Here is a 25,014-nt window from a genome sequence, read left to right as displayed (position 1 = left end):
AATAAAGAAAAATAAAATTTAAATAAAGAAAAACGAAATTTAAATAAAGAAAAAAGAAATTTAAATAAAGAAAAAAAGAAATTTAAATAAAGAAAAAGGAAATTAAGTTAAATTAAAAACTAGATTAATTTAGATTGATAATAACGGGTAAAAGCTTAATACATTTTGTTTCTATTATTCTATTTTCCACAATGTCAGAGCAACGCAGCTTAACCCAAAACACAAGCTCAGGCATGCACTTCTGTCCACACACACGCTCCACGTTCTAGCCAGAGAATACTCCCGTTGCAGGAAGGCTTTAGTAGGCCAAGAACAAGCAAATATATTTATTACGTATACAAGGTAGGGTTCCTTCAACTGTCCATCCTATTAAAAATGGCTAGGCTATATAAGATAAATGTAAAAAAGAGTATTGTATTTCGTCAGATTTTATAGTGTTGAACACATTCAAGCGCGAATGAGAACCGTTTCGAGGGGGATGCCAGGTGTGCAAAAAACAAACAAACAAAAAAAACTAATATCCGAATGTCAAATCGAATACCAACCCACCAAACGAATATTCGAATATTCGGGTCCAGCCCTAGTTTCTTTGCATTTATGTTAAAACATGTGCAGTATATGATAACTGACCCTCTGTATCCTCTTCTGTAGTGAAGCAGGTGTTTCAGCTGAGGGCACACATGTATCAGGCTCGCAGTCTGTTTGCTGCTGACAATAGCGGCCTGTCTGACCCGTTTGCCAGGGTCTTCTTCTCCACCCACAGCCAGGTGACAGAGGTGAGTGTGCGTTGAAGTCTTTGGTTATGAGATGGAACATTTTTTTGCTGTTCTCTGTGCACAAATACTGTGGGTGCTGTTTGTGTATGTGGGTGACTCTTCAGTTAGAGGCACTTTAACAACTTAAAATGGTATATACATTTAATATACTATATTTTATAAATGTTAAATTAAATATATACATCAAATATAAATAATATATAAATATTATATTTATAGAAATGTATTATATATTATTATAATACATTTATTTATAATATTGTTGGTAACACTTCACAGTAAGGTTCATTAGTTAACTACCTTTGTTAACGTGAACTAAGAATGAACAATACTTCTACATCATTTATAAATCTTAGTTAATATTAATTTCAACATTTACTAATACATTATTAAAATCAAAGGTTGTATTTGTTAACATTAATTAATGCACTGTGAACTAATATGAACAAACAATGAACAGCTGTTTTCATTTACTAACATTAACAAAGATTAACAAATACAGTAACAAATGTGTTGCTCATGCTTAGTTCATGTTAGTTAATACATTAACTAATGTTAACTAATGAACCTTAGTGTAAAGTGTTACCATATTGTTTTCTAAAATGCTTGCCGTAATGGTAGTGACAGCATTATTTGGGACTGCAACTGTTTGTTACTATTTATTTATTTATTTTTATACTTTGTACACAAATGTCAAGCTAAATAATCAAATTACTCTTTAAATGAGGAAAAAGCAATTACATAGACACATTAACAAGTCTAAAGATATTATATCCTTTTATTTTAGAATTTTTCTTTAGATAGAAAGGTTCTCCCAATTGATGAATCATCCATGAATGTGTATAATGTAAATTTCAGGTCCTCAGTGAGACTCTCTGTCCTACATGGGATCAGTTGCTCGTATTTGATAATGTAGAACTCTACGGTGAGGCTGGTGAACTCCGCGACGACCCTCCAATCATAGTCATTGAACTGTATGACCAAGACACTGTGGTAAGTTTATGTCATATATAGCCACAAATAAAAGCTAAATATCCCAAATTAAATTTCATTGTTTGCTAGTTCAGTGGGCAAATCTGCTGTCAGAATGTATGCGTCACAATAAGAGTGTGTGAAAATGTGCCCTATTGTCCTGACTTGATGTTTCTTCCTGTTTAAAATCTTCTGGTCCTGCCCTTTTGTTGGACGATGTTTTGGCTAAGTAGAGTGTGAACACATTTCAACACTGCTGTCAATCTGTGTTTGCATAGATAGCTGAATTCAACAAGGCATGCAAGAAGTGAGATTGCTTGGGAATCTGTCCCAAAAACAAGATTTCCGCCATTTCCCTTACTTGGTGATAAAAACACAATTCCATGTACTGCATTTGGCAGACGCTTTTATCCAAAGCGACTTACATTGCAATTCCCTGTGGCAATAAACTACCTCTTGCATTCCCTTGGTTGTGACCGTTCAGAGGGTTTACAATTGGATGTTTCTTTGTAGTTGTAGTCTCTACCGTAGTTTGTAGTAATCATTGCTGTGGTTTATTTCATTGACAGCTGAATGCCAAGGTCAGATATAATATCAATTTTCCTTTCGAGTGATTGAGCACAGATGAAGAAACCAAACAAAAGCAGAATTTGACTTCTGTGAATGCAAACCTTTATGGTCTACATTTAACAAAAATATGTACCAAAGATTGATTTTAAAGCCCCAGCAATACAGTAGCCATAACGTGAAAGTGATTTTACAAGGAATGTGGCCACACTGCCCCCTGGTGTTCAGAGGCGGTAGTGTAACTGTCGTGTTTTTGTGTGGGATCCAGGGGAAAGCAGAGTTCATTGGGCGAACATTTGCAAAGCCACTAACTAAGATGGTTGATGAACACTACGGGCCCCCGCGGTTTCCCCCCCAGCTGGAGTACTATCAGATCTACAGAGGAAACTGCACTGCAGGAGATCTGTTGGCTGCTTTTGAACTACTGCAGGTACGGCCGGTATACAGTGGTTGTGATCAACATGTTCGTACTCCAATCCTGAATGGACTCTGTCAATGCTTGGCCTATCTGTTCATACAGTAAATGTTGCTTGAATAGCACAGATACAGACCACTCTGTTTCTTTTCCTCTCTCTTATCTTTGATTCTTGATGTCATTTCCCATCACATTTTTCCACAATCCTCTGTCCTATCTTTCTGCTTTACACTTCCGTGGAATTCTTGACAGATTCCTTATGATGATGAGGAGATCAGAAGGGCTCTTATTGCGGTCCATGACTTTGCTGTGCCTCAGATCAAGGTGCAATAAACAAAATAACATTTTCCCCTCTTTAATTCTTGTCTTTGTTTTCCTTTCCACTAAGTGACTTCATCCTCTTCGCTATTGCTGTGCTTTTCCTTTTTACTGTTTTACAAGGCATGGTAGAGGTTTGGAAAAAGAGGATTTAATCAGTATTACTATCAGTCAGTAATTACTTTATTATTTCATCAGTTAATGAGTTATATATTTTCATTCTGTAATATCTGTTTATCCACAGATTGGTCCAGCAGGGCGGGCAGCACTTCCTCCAATTGATGGCCCAACAGATTCTGACCGCGGGCCCATTCTGCCTGTTCCATTGGGCATACGACCAGTTCTCAGCAGATATCGCATAGAGGTGGAAATAGCCATAGAGAGCCACAATAAAAGACTGTTAACAATTGTATTAACTACATTTGCAGCTCATGAGTTTTTGCTTCAGTTATGTTGAGCCACGGCCTTCGTTTCTCTCCAGGTCCTCTTTTGGGGTCTGAGGGACCTTAAAAGAATCAACCTGGCCCAGGTGGACAGGCCTCGTGTGGACATTGAGTGTGCAGGGAAAGGAGTTCAGTCAGCCCTCATTCAGAACTACAAGAAGAATCCGAACTTCAGCACATTAGTCAAGTGGTTTGAAGTGGTGATTTCATTTATATTTGTAAAAAATCTTTCATTTTTTTTTCTTTCTTTTTTTTCTGATTTGAAAAGTTAACTCAAGTAATCTTGTGCTGCAGGATCTGCCAGAAAATGAGTTACTCCATCCACCCCTCAATATTCGGGTGGTGGACTGTAGGGCATTTGGACGCTACACCTTGGTTGGGTCTCATGCTGTGACCAGCCTTCGCAAGTTCATCTACAGCCCCCCAGACAAGACTGCTAACAACTGGGCTCACACAGGTACCTGTCATATACACATATACACATAAATCTGTAATAATTAAGTATAACAATGCAATATAATGTAACTTTCCCAATGCTTTTCTAATTCATATTTGTATAAAAAAAAAATTGTAGCATGCAAAGATGACAAATTACTTAATATTCGTTAAACATGCCATCTGACACATATAATGTCAAGCTGGTCAAACTTTTATGTTTTGTGTCACACTGGGCCCTATCTTGCACCCAGCGCAATTGACTTTGTACACCGACGCATGTATCATTCCTATTTTGCACCCGCGCACAGCGGACTTTTCCCTCCACAGACGCACGTCGGTAAATTAGGAAATTAACTTGTGCTCCCGGGGGCGGTTCAGCGAAAAGAGGAGGCGTGTTTCGGCGCAAACGTTCCCTGGTGCTATTTTGCAGGTTTAAAAAACAATTCCGCCACTGACCAGGAAAAACCTAGTCTAAAGTCAGTGGCGCGTTGCGCATGTTATTCATATGCTATTTTAAGGGCGCATGCTTGGCTATAATCAATGTAGCGTGTGCACAACGCACATACACTTTGCTTATCTCATCTACACACAGACGCAGCAGTTCTCATTTTTAGAAAACCATACATTATTACAAGGAAAAATATTAACACACGAGGGAAATCATTGTTGTGTCCATGAAGATGTGAAAAAATAGGCATAAATCTAGCTTACACATTTACCCAAATTATTATACGCCTGTTTAACCGAAGCTAATTTGGGTGGGTTTCTCCATCCCCATACAATGTCACTTCTCAGTCCTTTGCGGCCCTGGCGAGAACGTCTGTCTCCTCGGCTGTGAACCGCTCCTGGCGTGCGCCTGGCAAATCTGCTGTTATAATAGCAATCCGCCATGGAACAAGCGCACCTGCTCTTAAAGGGAATGTGAGATGACGCTCTGATTGGTTTATTTCACGTTACGCCCAAACCACACCTATGAATAATGAAGCTACTTCAGACCAACCCATTTTAGATTTGCATCGGGCGCAAGAGTCATTTATCCCGCCGGTATAATAGCAACAGCGCCCAAGACCCGCACACAAAGTTACTTGCGTTTCGCGCTTGATACTTGCGTCTCAGATCGTTAAAATAGGGCCCACTGTGTGAGTACAGGGGCGTATTTACGTGGTGGCCCCTGATTGAAGCTTGGCCACCCCTGTTGCACAAGCATTTTGACCGCATTAAAAGCGGTCTTTTCTCCATTCAAAGAACTGTGACACTGGCACAAAGGCCATGTACACACTCCAGCTGAATTAAGTTTTCATTTCACCTCTTAATATGGAAAAAATAACAAGCCCAAAGATAGTGGACATGGCAACACTGCAAGAGTGCGCTTAGCGAAGCAGCTTTTACATAAACATAAACAAAAACACAGCGGAGCGAGACGCAAACTCAGCGGTCAAACACGTCTATCAAGCGCATAGAAAAACAATGGAAAAGTAGCTCAGTGGAATTGTAAAAACCCTTAATGTTTAGCGCAATAAAATGAACAAATACACTGTATTATATGTGGTTTTACACGCTCGCTCACAGTGCATTACTCACACATCCTGTGTTTGCACAAATAAATGCGCCCCCATTTGCATTTGTACTTTGCAAAGAAAATATAAATGAACTCGCTGTTGCATTTTTAATAACTTTAAATTACAATAAATTAAACTTTTTAATTACAATAAATTGTTAACATTGTTTTGCATTATTACATGGCTCTGTGGAATACTTGATTCTGATTGATCAATAGCGCCATCCAGCGGTATGTTATTCCCAGATAACAACCACTCAAAAACAGATAACGCAGGCTCATCCGGGTCAGCAGTGCTAGGAACGTTTTTTTCTTCATGGATGTTTTGCGTTTGGTGAGCTAATAAAATATTTAAACTCAGTCGAATCAATATTTTGTGTACGGTTATTTAATTAGGCCATCCAGTATCGTGGACTCGCTCTCTCTTGTTTCATACAAACAGCTTGAATGTACATTTTGTTTGAATGGTTATATAGGCTACTCACTGAGCTCTACCAGTTGGATCGTGTTTGTGTCAGAAACTCCTTGTCTATGGAAGAGAATTTATGCCACGCAAAAATGCAGTCATTACATAGGAACAATAATCCAGTGTTTAAATTTGAAATTCGTGTGTTCCATTCCACATGTGTTTTAAGATATTCCACTCAGGCTATACACAATCACAGTATATTAAGTGATTTTTTTGTGTGTAGATTTGAAGTAGCCAAGCAGGAATTTTTTTTTTTTTTTTTTTTGTCACCCCAATTAAATCACTGTCTTACCTGGCCACCCCTGAAAAAAAGTTTTGGCTCCGCCCCTGTGTGAGTAGCAGCAAATTTGACAAATGATGATATTGTACCATGGTCATTTTTAGCACCATATACTGCACAACTCTAAATGATATATCAAGATTCACTTATAATTGATTACGGTTCAAACATTTGGGGTCAGTACGAATTTATTATTTTATTTGTTTTTGTAAAGAAAGACATTCAGCGAGGATGCAAGAAATTGATCAAAAGAGACATTTAAAATGTTGCAAAATATTTCTATTTAAAAATGCTATTCTTTTGAACTTTCTATTCATCAAAGAATCCTGAAGAAAATTAAGCAGCACAACTATTTTAAACATTGATAATAAAAAGAAACCAAATCAACATATTAGAATGATTTCTGAAGGATAACGTGACACTGAAGCCTCGAGTAATGATGCTCATCTTTGCCATCACAGGAATAAATTACATATAAAAATTAAATTTTAATTAATTAGTTATTAGTTAGTTATTTTAATTTGTAATAATATTTCACAATATTGCTGTTTTGCTGTATTTTTGATCAAATAAATGCAGTCTTCATGAGCATAAGAGATTTCTTTAAAAAAATAAATCTTACCAACCCCGACCTTTTGAAGGGTAGTGTGAATAAAGAAAAGTTACAGTATATCGTTTTATTTTGAATTCTTTGTACAGACCATTTCTTTTTCCAGCTTTTCTGACTTTTCATTCCTTTTCTCTATTTCTTCTTCCTTTCCCTCTTCGCGGTCTTAACCTTTCTGTCCTGGTGCTGGTCTCGGGTCATTGGTTGCTAAATCTTATGACCCTACCCACACCAGCTAGACTGGCCAATGGCTACATGGCTCTCACCAATGGGACGTCTCATTCCCGCCCCCACTCCCGTTCCATTTCTTATCCCTCAGGTGAAATTGTGGTCAATATGGACCCTGAACCCAACATTAAGAAGATGGACACAGTTGTCAAGATTGATGCTGTGAGTAGATGTGCCATGCTGTTATATTTTAGAAAACTGCTTGGCTTTGAGTATTCTTGTTCCTACTGTGGTTCTGTTTGTTTTACTGCTTTAAGGTTAATGTCCCATTTTAAAGTCGGCATGAAATGGAAATTGCGATAGAGAAAGGATGCTATTGCAAGGGGAGGGAAATTATTTTGGTTAAAGATTTCAAGGGCACATAAATAAATAAAAATAACAATAATGTGGAACACATTCCACATTCCAGATTTCATGGTGACTTTAACAACAGCCATGTGATGTGTATGCTAGTATGCTATTGTAGAATCTATTGTGGATGTTTGTATTTGATGTATGTTTTGTGTGGCCCTGTCCTTGTAGACCACCGATGCTGTTGTTAAAGTTGACTTGGTAAGTCTTGGCTTGGTTTAGACGGATTTAAATGTTTTAGATTTCATTTTCATTAAGTTGGATTGAATCACTGTAAACACATTACATTTATTATCAAATAAACATCACAACATCCTTTGTGATAACAGAACGAGGATGATAAGGAGAAAGAGAAAAAGAAGAAGAAGAAAAAGAAGGGAGAAGATGTTGAGGAAGATGAGCCGGATGAGAGCATGTTGGATTGGTGGTCCAAATACTTTGCCTCAATAGAGACTATGATGGAGGTGGGGAGGAGATGTCTTTTCATTTCAACTTAGTAAAGATTCTTTACATTTGATATATACTGTGTCATACTGTAATATTTTATTTTAACTTTCTGTGAATGCAGAATCTCAGAACCCAGGAGGCTGCTCTGGCAGAGGCAGAGGAACGAGAAGATTTGGAGATAGCAGCAGAGAGTGCAGGTAACCACAGCACTTAGCATGGACATCATGGTGTTGTGACACCTGTTCTGATAAGCACTGTCATCCCATATCCATCACTATTGTAGTCATGACTTAAAACCATTTGTATTGATCTTTTTTCATGCCATGAAAGTTGGACACAAACATTTACAAGCTATGAAAAATCTTCACATTGGGATCAAATTTTTCCATATATTACTTGTAATTCAATTGAATTTTAATGTATGAATGAAGAGTATTTAATGTATTTAATTAATGTTTTCAATGAAGAGATCCATCTTGTAAATTATACATAATCCATGTTAGTTTGAGTGTTTAAAATAGCTCTCATGGCTTGAAAACATCATTGTTCATTACAAACGTCCATTCAAATTGGCCTCGTAGGTGTCGTGCTCATCCGTTTCTCATTTCCATCTGTACTTGTCCATTCACCCATAACCTCAGAGATCAAAGCTGATGAATTTCCTATGAAAGGCACCAAACCCAAGGAGAAGAGCAAAGACAAGAAGAGCTCCAAGGACAAAAAGAAGAACCATGATGGCACAGAAAAACGACCTCCAAAACCAAAAGTTGATGAACTTATGGTTAGTGCGTCTTCTTGAAAATATTAGTTTTTCTTTCTTGCTTTATAAAGAACTTTAATTTAGAATGCACTTACACCAAAAGTTCAAAAGTTTAGGGTCAGTAAGATTATTTTTTCATTGTCAAAAAATGTCTATTTCAAATAAATGGTGTTCTTTTGAATTTTCTAACCATGAAAGAATCCTGAAAAGTGCCAAGGCTTCCACACAAATATTAAGCGATACAACCATTTTAACTGTGATAGTAATAAGAAATGTTACTTGTGCACGAAATCAGCATATTAGAATAATTTATGAAGGATCATGTGACACTGGAATTATAACGGCTGAAAAATCACATTTTCATTTCACAATATTACTGTTTTCACTGTATTTTTGATCAAATAAATGCAGCCTTGGTGAAAGTGAGAAACATAAAATAAAAAAAATCCAGACCCTAAACTTTTAATTGATAAAGGGTGCATTAGCTAAATGAACTGTTATCTGTAGCAATTTAATATAATTTCAATATAAATATGAATGCCTTTATCTCATTCTCAGGTGTACAATAAAGAGCTGGAGTGTGAGTATGGTTACTTTGAGGACTGGCTCCACACCTTCAACCTGTATAGAGGAAAGGCTGGAGATGATGATGACCACAATGTGGTTGATGATGACAGAATTGTGGGCAGATTCAAGGTAAGAACACACACACATATATGTGTGTAAAGATCAGGTTTCAGTATTAGAGTATGAACATGACATTTTGATATTTGAATCTGTCTCCTTGTGAACCAGGGATCACTCTGTATGTATAAACTACCACTGTCTGAGGAGATCACCAGGGAGTCAGGATTTGACCCGAACATGGGAATGTTCCAAAGCACACCTCACAATGACCCTATCAATGTTCTCATCAGGATTTATATCATTAGAGTAAGTAAATTCAACTCTGAATCATACGTAGGTGTTATTAGTGCAGTACTGTGTCAGCTAAAGTAACATGACTCTCTTCTCAGGCCACAGACCTGCATCCTGCAGATATAAATGGTAAAGCAGACCCTTATATAGTCATTCGATTGGGAAAGTCTGAGATTCGGGACAAGGAGAACTATATATCCAAGCAGCTGAATCCTGTATTTGGAAAGTGAGTTGGCTATGCTATTGTAAACCAACCAAACCAATTATATGAGCTCAGGCTAGAACATATTCATTTCTTGAAAGCACTTCATGTAGCACACCCTTTTCTCTCTCTTTCCCTTAAGGTCATTTGACATAGAGGCCACATTCCCAATGGAGTCCATGCTGACTGTGGCAGTATATGACTGGGATTTAGTCGGAACTGATGACCTGATTGGTGAGACTAAGATTGATTTGGAGAACAGGTACTACAGCAAACACAGAGCCACGTGTGGCATCGCATCTAACTACTCTGTGTGAGTACTCTCTGCTCCTATTTTACTTGATTTAGGGGACCAAAATCAATCTTTATAGAACAACTTGCTAAAGTATTTTCATTTTGGGGTTGTCAATCGATTACTTTATTTTACATAATGTGACAATGAATTTATCTAACTAATCATAATTAATTGCATATGTCATAAATATGACAAGAGAACAGCCATACCTAGAAAAAATTGTTTTGATCTGTCCAAGCCAAACGTAAAGTCTGTTTAATTAACTGTCCTGAATTAATGTGTTAAACTAACAGTCTTATATCTTTAACTGACAGTAATGGTTACAATGTATGGCGGGACCCTCAGAAACCAACTCAGATCCTTGCTAAGCTGTGCAAAGAAGGCAAATTGGATGGACCCCACTATGGACCTGGTGGGAGGGTCAAAGTTGCAAACCGCGTCTTTCTTGGGTTTACAGAAATTGAGGATGAGAGCGGTGAGACATTTAAGAGCTTATACAGAGAATGTAATCTAATGTAATTTAGTTGTTTTTTTTCTCCTATTATTTATAAAAAAGATATCCATTTTTATGTCTTACAGGTCTGAAGAAGCAGACAGAAGAACACTTGGCTCTCACTGTTCTTAGGCATTGGGAGGAGATCCCACGTGTTGGTTGCAAACTCATCCCTGAGCATGTAGAGACCAGGCCGCTCCTCAACCCTGACAAGCCAGGCATAGAGCAGGTATGCATGCGTGTGCAACAAAATACAGCTCTTATTACCAAGGACATATTCTAAGATTCATCATTTTCAGAAGTTTATTTGTGCTTGATAAATGAGGGAATGTAAATGAAAAATGTAACGTCACTGAAAAAAAAAAAAAACGTTTAGGAAAAATAAAGCAAAATGGTGCCGTATCAATTTGTCATTATTATAGTGTAACTAACTGGTCAACTCCTCAAATGTTCTTCATAATCTCACAGGGAAGGATTGAAATGTGGGTGGACATGTTTCCTATGGATATACCAGCACCAGGACCAGCCATTGACATATCACCACGCAAACCAAAGAGGTAGATGATTCTGTTCAAAGTCTCGGTTTACTCCATTTTGAGCACATTTTGAATCAGGATCAGTGAAACTTTTGCTGCTTTTCCTTTATTCATGCTCTTTTAATCTCAAATAGTTTGTTGCAGTTAAGGCTTTAATATTTCATGTGTGCATAATGTTGCAATAATCTTTTACAGGTTTTTTCCTTAACGTCTCTAGGTACATGGAACAAAATGCAATTTTGATATGTGCATCACTGAGTTTAGCCTGGAAGAAAATGAGACAAAGATAGGAAGCTTTAATAATCAGTCATGCTTAAATCACTTTCTCACTCTTAGATCATTACACCCTTAAGCAAGGAACAGATTGCTTTGTTATCTGGACTGCCTGTGCAGTTAATATTCTTTGGATGACTTAAAAGCTTTGGATGAAGAAGTAGCTGTGAATGGCGAATTACCAAACTACAGAATGTCTTTTTACTTCACTTTTTTTTAATAATTGTTTACTATAATAGTTTTTAACTATGTTTAAATACAGAGATACTACTGTGATTCAGCTACAAAACAGATGACACTCTTTCTCACCTAGAGTTTGTAGATACAACACACTGTCCTTATTCTTTTTCCTCTCATACTTCCTCTGCCAGCTTCACGCCTCTCATCTGCCTTTATTTTCTTCATGTTAATCATCTAAAGAGTGTGCCAATTTTTACCAAGGCCAAGTCCTACTTGAGTTTTAGATATTCATGCACTGCAAAAAAACCAAATGTGCAGTTTATTGACATAAATGCATTTCTGAATGCACGGCATAATTAAGTAGAAATAACTGTAATCAGCGGATCCTGATTTTATCTGGATAGGATTGAATTGTGAAAGTGAGTGCTACAGAATAGAGCCAGACCTGTGAGTTTGCTAAAATGATGCATAAAAAGCTATTTGCACATTCAATACCAATATCCAACAGTGCGCACAGACTAAATATTAAAAAAGGAAACTCATTTCAGAGGAAGAGAAGACTATAACGCTTTGATTACGAAGGCAATTTTGAATCAATTACAAGACCAGGAACATGCATTAAGAAAGTAAAAAGGTCAATCACGTCTTTAAGGAACAGTTTTTACCTTTTTACTTTGGCTAAATTAAATTATAATCTTAACTAATATTTTTCATTTGAATCAAACGAGTTGAATTTTTAGGTTAAAACAATATTTACAGTCTGAGATGATGATCCCGTTCTTTTCCTTCCCCTCCACTCATCTCCCAGATATGAGCTCAGGGTGATAATATGGAATACTGACGAAGTAATTCTGGAAGATGATGATTACTTCACAGGGGAAAAGTCCAGTGACATATTTGTGAGGGGGTAGGTATGGGCAGGTGTGTGAAGAGTGTGTGGTTAATCTGTAACTTTTTGTTTGTTTCTGTTTCCTTTTGTTGTTTGTCTGTCTTGTTGCGTTTGATGTGATTTTGTCTATCCCCCTCCCTGCCCCCCACGTCATTGCTGTGCTGTTATCTAGCTTTGAGCTTCGTGTTATTATTTGGAACACTGATGACGTAGTTCTAGAGGACGATGCTTTCATGACAGGAGAGAAGATGTCTGACATCTATGTCAGGGGGTAAAGACGATACAATCGCATGGCTTGACCGCTCTCCCCACCGCCTGCAGAAATCTGTACCTGCCCCTTCCATTCACATCCAAAGAATAAATACCACCTCCCATGCAGATCCTAGTTAAACAGGACCATATCATTCAAAATGATGCTGATTTCTAGTTATAACCTCTGATTTAATTTGATATTATTATTTACGTTAATTCAATTGTCTTTTGAGTTAAATTCCCTTGATAATTCATATAAAAACGTTAATATAAAAAATATTAAATGTAATATTTAATAACTGGTATGGTCTTGGTTTATAGAGCCATTTTTGTTTAGTATGTCTTGGGGACTGAGATGTCTTTCACAGTATCAGTTACTGCATGAAAGCACAAGATATGTCTGTTTGCATGCCAAAACCTACTTTTATAATCTGACATGTGGCATTTGCATACCAACATTTTGCTTAAGGAATGAATCTATCTATTTTGTAAAGTTACGCATACAATTATGCATGTATCTGATTCATACAGTTGGCTACTAATGGTTCAAAGAAATATATAATACAGACAGTAGCTCTATATAATGTAATGCTGTTGGGGCAGACTACAAAGCTCTGCAGATGCAGGCCTCTCAACTTAAGTGCAGATAATTGACTAGATGTCAGGTCAAGCATCTATTTTTCTTTTCTATTTAAAGAGAGTGTATTTATTTTCAAATCTTCCACACTCTTTCAAATTATGTTATCAAAGAGTAACAAGCACATAACTCTGAGTCATGCATTGATGATCTACAGTACATAGTCTTTGCATTTTATAATAAAATATGGTAACACTTTAGTTTAGGGTCCTGTTCTCACTATTAACTAGTTGCTTATTAGCATGCATATTACTAGGATATTGGCTGTTTATTAGTACTTATGAAGCACATATTAATGCCTTATTCTGCATGATCATATTCTACATCCCTTAATTCTACCTAATACCTAAACTTAACAACTACCTTACTAACTATTAATAAGCAAGCAGTAATTAAGAGTTTATTGAGGCAAAAGTCAAGAGAATTGGACCCTAATATAAAGTGTGACCTAAAATATAATAATTCAGACTTCAATAAAATTATTAATAACATCTTACTGCAATGACCACGGGGTAGAACTTTTATTTTGTTCAGTTTTCTGATGCTGTATGGAGCATCAACTTGATATGTATAAATGCTATCATATGCATGTTGTCTATTCAGTATTTTTGTCTATACATTTCACACATTTGCAAATATCTAAATGCACTTTTAAAGGACACATGTTCAGAACATTTGTGCATGTTTTGTCATGTGACATACAATAAGTCATTGATGACTATATGTATACCGTGCTTGGATATTTTTTTGCATAAATATTAAAATATTATTGTGCCACTTCTAACAATTGAAAACCATCTCCCTGCTCAGTTGGCTGAAAGGACAGCAGGAGGATAAACAGGACACAGACGTGCATTATCACTCTCTAACTGGGGAGGGAAACTTCAACTGGCGCTTTGTCTACCCCTTTGACTATCTAATGGCTGAGGAGAAGATAGTCATCTCCAAGAAGGAATCCATGTTTTCCTGGGATGAGACAGAGTACAAGATTCCTGCTCGACTTACCCTTCAAGTATGGGATGCTGATCACTTCTCTGCAGATGACTTCCTGGGTATGCTCACAAAACATACATATTGTTAGATATTTATGACTTATTTGCATGTATAGCAAAATAATTTGGGGTTTGAAGAGTAATTTGATTATTGTCATTAATAATGTGCTCAATTAAAAGTCCATGTGTTTCATTCAAAATATATTTTTTATGCTGCCTGTGATTTATTTCCACAGGTGCGATTGAGTTGGACTTAAATAAGTTTCCCCGTGGGGCAAAAACAGCCAAGCAGTGCTCTCTCAACATGGTTCTCAAAGAACATGAGCTGCCAACCATTTCCATCTTCAAACAGAAGAGAGTGAAGGGCTGGTGGCCATTTGTGGCCCGAGATGAGAATGATGAATTTGAGCTCACGGTGAGTTAATACAATGCAATTATCTAAAGGTTATTTTACTACTGCTTGATAATTAGCCAGCATGTAGTGTATTTGGAATGATTGCTAAGGTTACCTCATTAACATTACAACCATGTCATGCTTGCAGGGAAAAGTGGAGGCAGAGCTCCATCTAATGACAGCTGAGGAGGCAGAGAAAAGTCCAGTCGGTCTTGGACGGAACGAACCTGAGCCACTTGAGAAACCAAAGTAAGATATAAAGCAGCTCATTTACACGCATTTGCTTCCGCTCACATGGTGCCTAGCACATCTGAGAACCAATGCAGTTTCAGATTATGAATAAAAAGATATACTCTAGAGTAGACTATACAAGTCTTCTATGAAGTCCAGTGAAGAATGCCCTTCTGAAACTGTTAACTTCCCTTTCTAATACTCCCACTCTCCTCTTTCACATCCTTCCTTCCTCCTGTGACTGCCCTTTCCCTCGCCTACCCTTTCCCGCTCGTTTCCTTCATTTCAACCCCCATTCCTGTTTTGGAAAAAGTCGTCCAGACACCAGTCTAATGTGGTTCATGAACCCTCTGAAGTCCATGCGATACTTCATTTGGCACAACTACCGCTGGCTGATCCTGAAGGCTCTGGCCCTGCTGCTCTTCCTCCTCCTCGTTGGGCTCTTCCTCTACTCTATTCCTGGATACCTGGTCAAGAAACTCCTAGGGGCGTGAGGAGAGAGGGGAAGATCACTGGTAGCCCACTCTTACTGCCTCTGTTTTCTCTGCTTTTTGTCTCTCTCTCTGAGCAAACCTTTAAGCTCAAACTGTGCAATGTCACCATTCACAGTGTATTTCTGTCTTTTTGTTTCTCGTACCATTTTTACAACATGGACCTGAGGGATTGTGGTGTTTTCCATTTTGTCATCCCAACTCTTTCTTACCGCATAGCTGCATGCTGTGTGGTACCTCAAGTCTTTTGCTGGTCATTTTTCCTCTGGTTGTCTGTTTTTGGCAATGGATTTTATGATATTTATTCTTGACTGTTTGCTATTGTGCTTTTTCTGGACCTACCTTTGTTGCCTGATGTGTCATTTTACTGCTCTGAGCTCAACCCACTGCAAAGTTACAGTATCACTCTGACACACACGGTAGACCTAGGCCAGGGGTAGGCAACGTCGGTCCTGGAGATCAATGGATGATCAACCCTAATCAAACACAGCATCCAGGACCAGCGTTCCCTACCCCTGACCTAGGCGAATGTTTTTACCAGCTCTGTGGAATAGTTTACCCAAAAATTAAGATTGTGCCATCATTTACTTGCCCTCTTGTCGTTCCAAACCTGTGTGACTTCTTTTTTCTGTGAAACACAAATGTGTTGTTTGGACCCAATTTACTTTAATTGTATGAACAAAAAACATTCTTTAAAATATCTTCTTTTGTGCTCAGCAAAAGAAAGTCATAAAAGTTTTGAATGGCATGAAATGGAAGTTGCAATAGTCTTTTCTTTCCTATTGTGATGTATATCCGATTGAAACGGCTTCTCCAACAAGAAAAAAAAATTGGGGCGGTACTTGATTTTGCCCATCAGGAATTGATGGAATCATTGGCTTGTTGTGGTTTGCTATTCCTGCGATCTCTTGTGAGTGCGCTGGCGCACACGTCATCAGAGAAGAGATGTCATTGCAGGTGGAAGTTATATATATGTACATATATAATAACCACTGCAATATTCAATATTCATGTTCATTGTGACGTTAACAAACGTTCCTTTTTAAGTCATTGCTTAAATGGTTAATATGCCTTTAAGAGATTTGACAACTTTTCAGTCATGTTACCAATCATCTTACTAACCACTAACATTTGTATTACCTCTCTTCCTCCATCATCCCTGATTTCACCTTTCAACTCACCACCTCTTACCTGCAACCGCTTCACCACTTCCAATCACAGCCGGCCTGACACCACCTTCCTGTGGTTTTTGAGCCCGCTGAAGGCCATCCGTTACCTGATATGCAACCGCTACAAGTGGCTCATCATCAAGATCATCTTGGCTCTGCTGCTGCTGATCATGGTGGGCCTGTTTCTCTACAGCATGCCAGGCTATCTGGTCAAGAAGCTGCTTGGGGCCTAAAGAGGGGTCAGAAAGGCTGCACTCTAAGCATAACGTATCAAAAATCTTTTTCGGTATCAATTTGCATGTCTTACCTGGAAAAGATCAATTATCTTATTTATCTTTCTATTTGTACATTTCAAGAATAATTAGTCATATGGAGAAAGCAGCACTGTTTATTTTTGGTACGAAATTAAACTGGACTAGCGTTTTTGGTATCCGTTCAAATGTTCATATGAATGCATTGCTTCAAATTCTTGGATTTTGTAGTTATTGTCTAGACGTGTACGTGTCGCTGCTAAAAGCACAATAAGCATGCAACTTTGTCTTAAGAAAGATGACTTGTTCATCAGTGGCTGCAGTCTGAAAAAAAATATTATGATAGGGTTGCAGGCCTCATATACAGTACACTATGTTATTTGATTAAACTTTGCCTTGATGTTTGCACTTTCAGTCCATGACACAAATCTTCTGCACTCCAGTAAGATACAGTAATGTTGTTTATCCTTTAGAGAAACATACAGATTCTAGTAAGGGAATTATGTTTAATTTGACATTTCAAGTTTAAATAAAACAATAGAATGCTCTTTCCTGTACTTCCTACTGTTGATTTTGCTTGCTGTGTACTTGTTTGCTTGCTATGTACTGTTGCTCTATTTAATGAATGGCATTTGACCATGGACTTGTTTGCACTGATTTTGAAAAAGAGTGTATTTTTAATTCTTGTTCACAAGTGTGCAATATGGATTGATTTATTTATTTTTGTCAGTATGAAGACAATAAAATGAACTCATTGAGATAAAACTGAACATGTTTCTTGTTTCCATAGTGTGGGTATGCATGTATGTGTGTGAGATAGTTTAAAACCCTGTTCTCTTTCACACAGTCGTCCAACTACTAGCCTGTCGTGGCTGTTGAGTCCAATACGGGTGACCTGCATAATGGGTTGGCGGCAGTATAAGTTGGCCACAGTGGTGACTCTGCTCAGCATAACCGGGCTGATCTTTTTGGGCCTTCTGTTCTATTCTCTGCCTTCAGCTTTCATCCAGAAGATTTTCAACATCTCAGGATAAGCTGATCAATCACCTGCTTTCAGCACAATATGCACAAAACAGATTTTTGAAATCAATGGCATCGCTTAAAAGCACTGCTTATTATATGCATTCAAATACATTTATTTACAAATGCATGGCGTAATATAAATTTTCTTTTTTTGTATGTATGTATAGAGGCTTTTTATGGGTGTTTTTTCAACTATGAGCCTTTTGCCGCTGTGGACTCTTAAAAACTTTAATATAGTTATTTTGTCTTATTACAATGTTTAACAGTGTCTATGCATGCAGTATCTGAAATATTGTCATTTTAGTCTAATTTCTGAAAGTCATGAACATTTCCACGGTCCACCACATCTCAACTTGCATTGTGTTTAATAACATTCTGTGGTGAAAGTGATGCTAATGACATTTTAATGGAATACAGTGTTTGACCATGGCTAAGGCTCATTTCATAGCTGACATTTTGTGTATTATAAATATAATTTGTGTAAATTTTACACAATTAAAGCTTGATAGGAAATGTCGTACAAAAAGGGACGTTCTGCACAATCAATACTAACCTAATGGTTTATTTACTTCAGACGGCTTATATTGTCATGGGTTTAAATATGTAAAGAAAACGTTGAAATTTGCTAGTTTTAATAAATCTACTCCAGGGGTATTAAAAGTGCCCTTAGTTGAAGAACACCCTTATATTTTTATACTCTATTTTGTGTTAAGATGTTTCTTAAAGTAACTTAATAATTATTATGTAAACTTTATAATATTATGGCTCAAATTAAAATCATTCTTTGAACATGCGTCTTGTTTGTATATATTTTATTATTAAATCCTAATTCAAGCATTATAAATACCAGAAGTATTTGTCTTTATCTTACATTAAAATGTGTCAAGGGGGTGTAATGGACGATAAAATAGCAACGTTTTGCAAATATATATTACTTGATGTGTTAAAATACATAGATCCTTAACTTTTGTGCATTTCATAGAACAATTTTGCCACCTCATAGCCACCGTACCTCTCCCGAGATGCAGAACTACACGTCGAGCTCCTATTGGCTAAGGTCGTCTCCGGGTGGAGCCCGTCCAATCAGCGCGGGCCACGGTACGACTGTGCTGTGTTGTTACGCCGCTGGTTGGAGACCTGTCGTGTGATTCAGTGAGTGAGGTGGAGAGAGAGTTCACACAGCAAGCAAGAAGCCTTGAACAAGATAATTGACTAGGCACAAAGAACAACCATGCGAGCGCTACTGGGTGAGTTATAATGACATAAAGGCGTGATTTTATTGACTCAAAATCGTTTGCAAGCAAACTGTGATGCAGAGAGCCTAAACTGTAGAACTAGTTTGGACGTTAATATGACAAAAGGAGAAACAACTCTCTAAAGTTGAACCAACTGAAGTGTGTTTTATGAAGCTTTTGTTTACATTAAATACATACGTGTAAGTGTGTGACACCGTATAGTACATAATAGTTAGTTTAGAGTGTGTAATGGTGGGTTAGGCCTATACATTACAGCAAATTCATCTTCATATTGCAGAAGACCAATTGGAGAATAATAATTAATTGTGCAGTTTCTTCATATTGAGATTTTACAATAATCTGTTGTATATGCCTAGAGTCTGGTAGTAGAATGTCCTGGTTGTTATGATGATGAACCATATGCAGTGTTTCATGCTGTGGATCTTGTTTTTCTTTTTAATAGAGCTGTTGAAATGATTTGCTGTACTCCAGTACTGATGCTGAAATCCTTCTTTATCTTCTCAGGTGTGTTGGCGTGTTCTCTGACTGTACTCTCTGTCCACGGTCTCTACTCTCCCGGTGATGATGTGGTTGAACTCAACCCCTCCAACTTTAACAGGGAAGTCATGCAGAGTGACAGTCTCTGGCTGGTCGAGTTTTATGCCCCCTGGTAAGTTGTAAGAATGTGGTGGAACCCGTATGTGTTACTCATAGAGATCTCTAGGTCTTTAGTTACAGATCAGGGTACTGTCTAGCGCTGGTGCTGAATCAGCCCAATCTGTTGCTTTCTTGTATACAATTGAAAGTATGAGTCATTGCTACTTTAATGAGATGTAAAGCAATGCAAATGAAGTGCCAGTCTTAGTTTGCATATGATGCATAATACAGTCATGATGATGTTTATGTTTTTTTATTTATTATTTTGTATTTTTTAAAGGTGTGGTCACTGCAAGAGTTTGGCCCCTGAATGGAAAAAAGCAGCCGCAGCTCTAAAGGTAAATTCCAAATTTAAAATTACATAATAATTAATTACGCTTACAATCTAGAACTGGGGCTTATTCAGAACCGGTTCCAATTTACTGGCACAGAATGGTTTGTTAAACTTCAGCATTCTTCCAAAATGTAATATTCTAATGTTTGGGGTCAGTAAGATTAATTGTTTTAAAAAAAATTTTAAAGAAATTAATACTTTTATTTTGCAAGGATGCTTTAAATTGTTCAAATGTGACAGTAAAGACATTTATAATTTTACTGAATATTTCTATTTTTTTTCTTTTTCGTTTCGTTATTTTAAACTTTCCATTCATCAAAGAATCCTGAAAGAAATGTATCACAGTTTCTACGGAAATTAAGCAGCACTGTTTTCAGCATTGATGACAATAATAATAATAATAATAATAATAATGTTTCTTGAGTACCAAATTAAGATATGGAAATAAATTAAATTTTGCATATTACTGTTTTTACTGTGTTTTTTTTTTTTTTTTTTTTTTTTTTGTCTTGTTAGCATAAGAGACTTTCAAAAATCCTACTAACCACAAACCTTTGAATGGTGGTGTATAGTATATAGTATTTAGGTTTAATTATTTTTTATTAAAAGGACTTTGTTGTTAAGGAACCATACTTGTTTAATGGAACATGAATCGAAACCTGAATCATTAAAATCCTTATGATTCCCATCACTTATTTTTGTATCTAAAAATTCAGAAATAACAAGCAGCATGTCTCACCACAGTTATAAACTGAGTGAAAATGGATATAAAAAAGATCATTGATAGCATTTGTGTTTTGGTACAGGGCATTGTGAAGGTGGGTGCTGTGGACGCAGACCAACACAACTCCTTGGGAGGCCAGTATGGAGTCCGAGGCTTCCCAACTATCAAGATCTTTGGAGCCAACAAAAACAAACCAGAGGATTACCAAGGTTCAGTACTGCAATTTCATCAAACATCTTGGCATGCATGTAAAGAAAATGTTTTCTGGCCATATGAAAGCATGTTGTTAATTCTCTCTCTGTCCTAGGTGGCCGAGGCAGTCAGGCCATTGTAGACGCAGCTCTGAATGCTGTTCGCTCCATGGTCAAAGACAGGCTTGGTGGAAAGACTGGAGGCTCAGACTACAGCAGACAGGTACTGAAGCTCAGCATGAAGAATTTGTTGTTAAATTATGTTTTCCTTCCATTGATTGACTCCTCTGTGATGTTGTGATCAGAGTGGAGGTGGTGCTGGCAATAAGAAGGATGTTGTGGAGCTGACCGATGATAACTTTGACCGTACCGTGCTGGACAGCGACGATATCTGGTTGGTGGAGTTCTTCGCCCCCTGGTGTGGACACTGCAAAAAGTAAGTGTTTTCCTCTGTGTCTCGCACACATCATAAGACCTGTCTGTCTGTCTGTCATTCTCCTGAAATCGTACCTGACATGCTGTGCCATGCATTATTGAAGCGCTGAATCGATGTTCAATTATTTACAAGGATTCTAAGCCGCAATGAAATTCCTCTGCCGACTGAGCTTTCCCGTGTTGACTTTCTTTAATGTTTCCAGTCTTGAGCCGGAATGGACGGCAGCCGCCACAGAAGTCAAAGAGAAGACGAAGGGTAAAGTGAAACTGGGTGCTGTGGATGCCACCGTTCACCAGGGCTTGGCAAGCCGATATGGGGTACTTAGTTGATGTCTTTTAATATAAACTATTCGGTTGCACTTTATTTTACAGTATGTGTACTTGCCTAAGAAAGTACTGGTTAATATAAGGTAACTACATGGGATAGGTTCAGGTTAGTACCTAGTTATTACCCAGTTACTGTAATAACTATAATAATTACATAGTATGTGCATGCAGATGTTCCGTAAAATAAAGTGCTACCAGCAATTCTTATATTGTCCCTGATTTATTTTCAGATCCCAGTTATGTCATCAAAAAATAATCATTCATTTTGGACAATGAACATTTTTGTTAGCTCATTTTTGTTGAATGTCTGTTCTTTTGTGAGCCATTTTTTCTCCACAGGTCATTGGGTTCATTAACGGTGTCTTTTCTGCTGTCTTTATTGGTAGATTCGAGGATTCCCCACCATCAAGATCTTTCGTAAAGGAGAGGAGCCAGAGGACTTTCAGGGGGGACGTACCCGATCTGACATCGTTTCTAGTGCCATGGACCTCTTCTCTGATAACATCCCTCCCCCAGAGCTTCAAGAGGTGAGTGTTTTCTCTTCTATTTTTAAGCATGTTATAGAATATGGTGTAACTAATGTGTATTATTTTTACATGCGCTCACTAGAGGATTAGGATTAGGGTTTGGTTAAGGTAGTTGCATGCAATTATTCATAATTCATAGGTCTTACTATAGTAACTATTTTACTGTGTCCTTGTTACATGTAAAGTGTGACCATTTATTTTGACAAACATTTTGTAAAGAAATAATAGGTGTAGTTTGGTTTATATTCATGTGGTTTGTATTTCCTTTAGATTGTGAATGAAGATGTTTTGAAGAAGACCTGCGAGGACTATCAGCTGTGTATGATAGCTGTGTTGCCTCACATTCTCGACACAGGTACGATACAACATCAACCTAAAACACACATCAAGTGATTTCATCAAAACTATTGTTTTTAAGAATAAAATTTGAAAATGACAAGCCTCTTAAACAGTGATGGTCACTAGGGATGCACTGTATATTAGTTATAGGTTATTGTATAATTATTATTTTTTCTTATTGGCTGATTGTTTTTTTTTGGATGATCATTTCCTCTATTTTTACATTTGCTGTCATCTAACATTCACTTGGTTAACAAGATAAAGACTAATTTAATAACTGTTAAATGTAATCTTTATACCTCAAAACAATTTTTTTTCATACTGTACAAATTATAATGGTGGATGCTTCAATTCACTTGTTGCATATTAACTTTTCTTTTCTCAAAAATAGTATAGAATTAAAATATAATTGTTATAATGTGTATATATATGTGTGTATATATGTGTGTGTGTGTGTGTGTATATATGTACATGCATAGTTTTTTTGCAAGTGTCATTTATAAGTGATCACTTACTTTTCAGCTTTCTGTGTAAAACTCATATGTTAGGAACATGATTGATGGTTAATGTACAGTGCTATTTTAGTATTATATACTATTACAGTTTTAGTTTTTCTTTTTTTTTTTTTACTGAAGTTTTAGTAATTTTGTCTTTTTTTTAAATTAGATTTCTAATTGGTGTTAATTTATTTTTATTCCATTTTTAGTCATTTTAGTACTTCAACTTGTTTTGTCAGTTAGTTGCCAAGGCAATGTTTCTAATTTTCATTTAAGTTTATAATCTAATTATTTTATTTCTGCTTTATTTCAATTAAGCACCAATTTGTCATAGTTTTAGTAAGCAATTAGACGCAACAACAACAGTTATTTTGATTTTCTCTCTGCTCGAAGGTGCATCTGGAAGAAACTCTTACATGGAAGTGATGAAGACTATGGCAGAGAAATACAAGAAGAAGATGTGGGGGTCAGTTTTTTCAGCATCATCATCCTGCCCATAAATAACACCAGTACATGTCGCTGCTTGTGTGCCAGAGACGAGACTTTAGGGAATAGAGAGCGGGATGCAGTCACACACATCACTCTCTTTCCTCTCTCTACACAGTTGGTTGTGGACTGAAGCAGGGGCACAGATGGAGCTGGAGGCCTCTCTCGGGATCGGTGGATTCGGCTATCCCGCCATGGCAGCCATTAATGCTCGCAAGATGAAGTTCGCTCTGCTTAAAGGCTCATTCAGTGAAACGGGCATCCACGAATTCCTCAGGTAACAGAAGGCTGGAGTTTATGTTACAAGGAAACAAGTTACGTCACAGAGACTGTTAGCATACAGTAAATTTAAGGTGGTGTTTATAATGGCCCTTCTAACTGTCTGCCTGTTTTATGTCGTTAAACTATTAATGTCTTTATTTATGCAGGGAACTTTCTGTTGGCCGTGGCTCCACTGCTACGGTGGGAGGCGGAGCTTTGCCTAAGATCAACACTGTGGAGCCTTGGGACGGGAAAGATGGAGTGGTAAGTAGAGAGAACAGTGTGAGGGTGGATGGATGGATGGATGTCATCCTTTCCTGTTTTCAACCCCCTTTATTTGGCCTTTCCTCAGTTGCCCATGGAGGATGACATTGACCTGAGCGACGTGGATCTGGACGATCTAGAGAAGGATGAGTTATGAGCCTGGTCTAAACCACTCTAGATCTCTGAGACCCAAATGATGCCCATGTCTTCTCTCCCATGGATGAGGGGATGCTAGGGACATGAACTTCCTTAAGACTCTTGAAAACATACAAATAAAGCAAATGGTTGTGCAGCTTTTTAAAAGAAAACACCCCCGTTAGTTTAAAAATGAGGCTTTTCAGCGTGTACATCATGATTGAGCCATGCTCTGCCTCAAGTTCCTTCTTCACATTTTGATTTTGTGACTGATTGGATCTTTCAATCAGCTTGATGAAGCAGAATGTGACTGATTATCAATCACTTGTTTCCAGTAAGCAGACGTCACACAGAGGCTCTTCATAGAACACTTTCTAATATGTTTCATTGACAAGATTTAATCATATGGTACTGGTCTTTCTGGTAATGAGATGAACCAGTGGTTATTTATATCCGCCTTTCTATGATTTCAGCAGCTCATTACACTGGAGTTACAAGAAGCTTAACATTGTTTCCATTTTCACCCTTTATCCCTCTCATGTGACATTTTTTTCTTTTATTATTATTATTATTTGGTTATTTGTTTTAAAATTGTTACTGAAAAGAATGGCAGCCAACCTGTATCCCAGTTTGCCCATTTGTCCGTGTTTGACCAGGTGTAATGTGGGCGTTGTGTAGATTTTTCTTACACAGCTTTGTTTTGAAATGTTTTTGTTATGAAAATAAAACAAAAATAATAAATTGAGT

General features: G+C 37.3%; 2 protein-coding genes across 14 annotated transcripts in view; both read left to right on the top strand.

Moving 5' to 3' along the window:
* The window catches only part of otofa (otoferlin a), a 66,436-nt gene extending 48,839 nt beyond the window's left edge, over positions 1-17,597 (top strand). Inside the window, exons 24-48 of one of the 13 annotated variants that reach the window (XM_084090367.1) lie at positions 652-776; positions 1,635-1,769; positions 2,584-2,745; positions 2,983-3,054; positions 3,293-3,412; positions 3,530-3,691; positions 3,786-3,948; positions 7,079-7,233; positions 7,594-7,623; positions 7,752-7,886; positions 7,991-8,066; positions 8,541-8,650; positions 9,188-9,325; positions 9,425-9,562; positions 9,646-9,773; positions 9,892-10,062; positions 10,359-10,519; positions 10,624-10,766; positions 11,006-11,094; positions 12,335-12,433; positions 14,115-14,356; positions 14,533-14,711; positions 14,839-14,939; positions 15,235-15,436; positions 16,634-16,772. In XM_084090367.1, the coding sequence (XP_083946493.1) occupies positions 652-776; positions 1,635-1,769; positions 2,584-2,745; positions 2,983-3,054; positions 3,293-3,412; positions 3,530-3,691; positions 3,786-3,948; positions 7,079-7,233; positions 7,594-7,623; positions 7,752-7,886; positions 7,991-8,066; positions 8,541-8,650; positions 9,188-9,325; positions 9,425-9,562; positions 9,646-9,773; positions 9,892-10,062; positions 10,359-10,519; positions 10,624-10,766; positions 11,006-11,094; positions 12,335-12,433; positions 14,115-14,356; positions 14,533-14,711; positions 14,839-14,939; positions 15,235-15,415 (3,215 nt within the window). In that variant the 3' untranslated portion in view covers positions 15,416-15,436; positions 16,634-16,772. Of the gene's footprint in view, positions 1-651; positions 777-1,634; positions 1,770-2,583; positions 2,746-2,982; positions 3,055-3,292; positions 3,413-3,529; positions 3,692-3,785; positions 3,949-7,078; positions 7,234-7,593; positions 7,624-7,751; positions 7,887-7,990; positions 8,067-8,510; positions 8,651-9,187; positions 9,326-9,424; positions 9,563-9,645; positions 9,774-9,891; positions 10,063-10,358; positions 10,520-10,623; positions 10,767-11,005; positions 11,095-12,334; positions 12,434-12,587; positions 12,687-14,114; positions 14,357-14,532; positions 14,712-14,838; positions 14,940-15,234; positions 15,437-16,633 lie in introns of all 13 variants that reach the window. The other 12 variants (XM_084090365.1, XM_084090363.1, XM_084090370.1 and 9 more) reach the window with 12 other exon arrangements.
* Positions 17,598-17,877: 280 nt separating this feature from the next.
* Positions 17,878-25,012, top strand: pdia6 (protein disulfide isomerase family A, member 6). Its single transcript, XM_084090371.1, has 13 exons — positions 17,878-19,102; positions 19,616-19,760; positions 20,028-20,085; positions 20,888-21,014; positions 21,113-21,219; positions 21,302-21,432; positions 21,635-21,749; positions 22,145-22,285; positions 22,556-22,640; positions 23,515-23,587; positions 23,726-23,884; positions 24,036-24,132; positions 24,221-25,012. The coding sequence occupies exons 1-13, from the start codon at positions 19,087-19,089 to the stop codon at positions 24,287-24,289; spliced, it is 1,323 nt and encodes a 440-aa protein (XP_083946497.1). The 5' UTR covers positions 17,878-19,086; the 3' UTR covers positions 24,290-25,012.
* The last annotated feature ends 2 nt before the right edge of the window (positions 25,013-25,014 follow it).

Source organism: Abramis brama (genome assembly GCF_963993115.1).
Source record: "Abramis brama genome assembly, chromosome: 18".
NCBI lineage: Eukaryota > Metazoa > Chordata > Actinopteri > Cypriniformes > Leuciscidae > Abramis > Abramis brama.
This window is presented reverse-complemented; position numbering and strand designations above follow the sequence as displayed.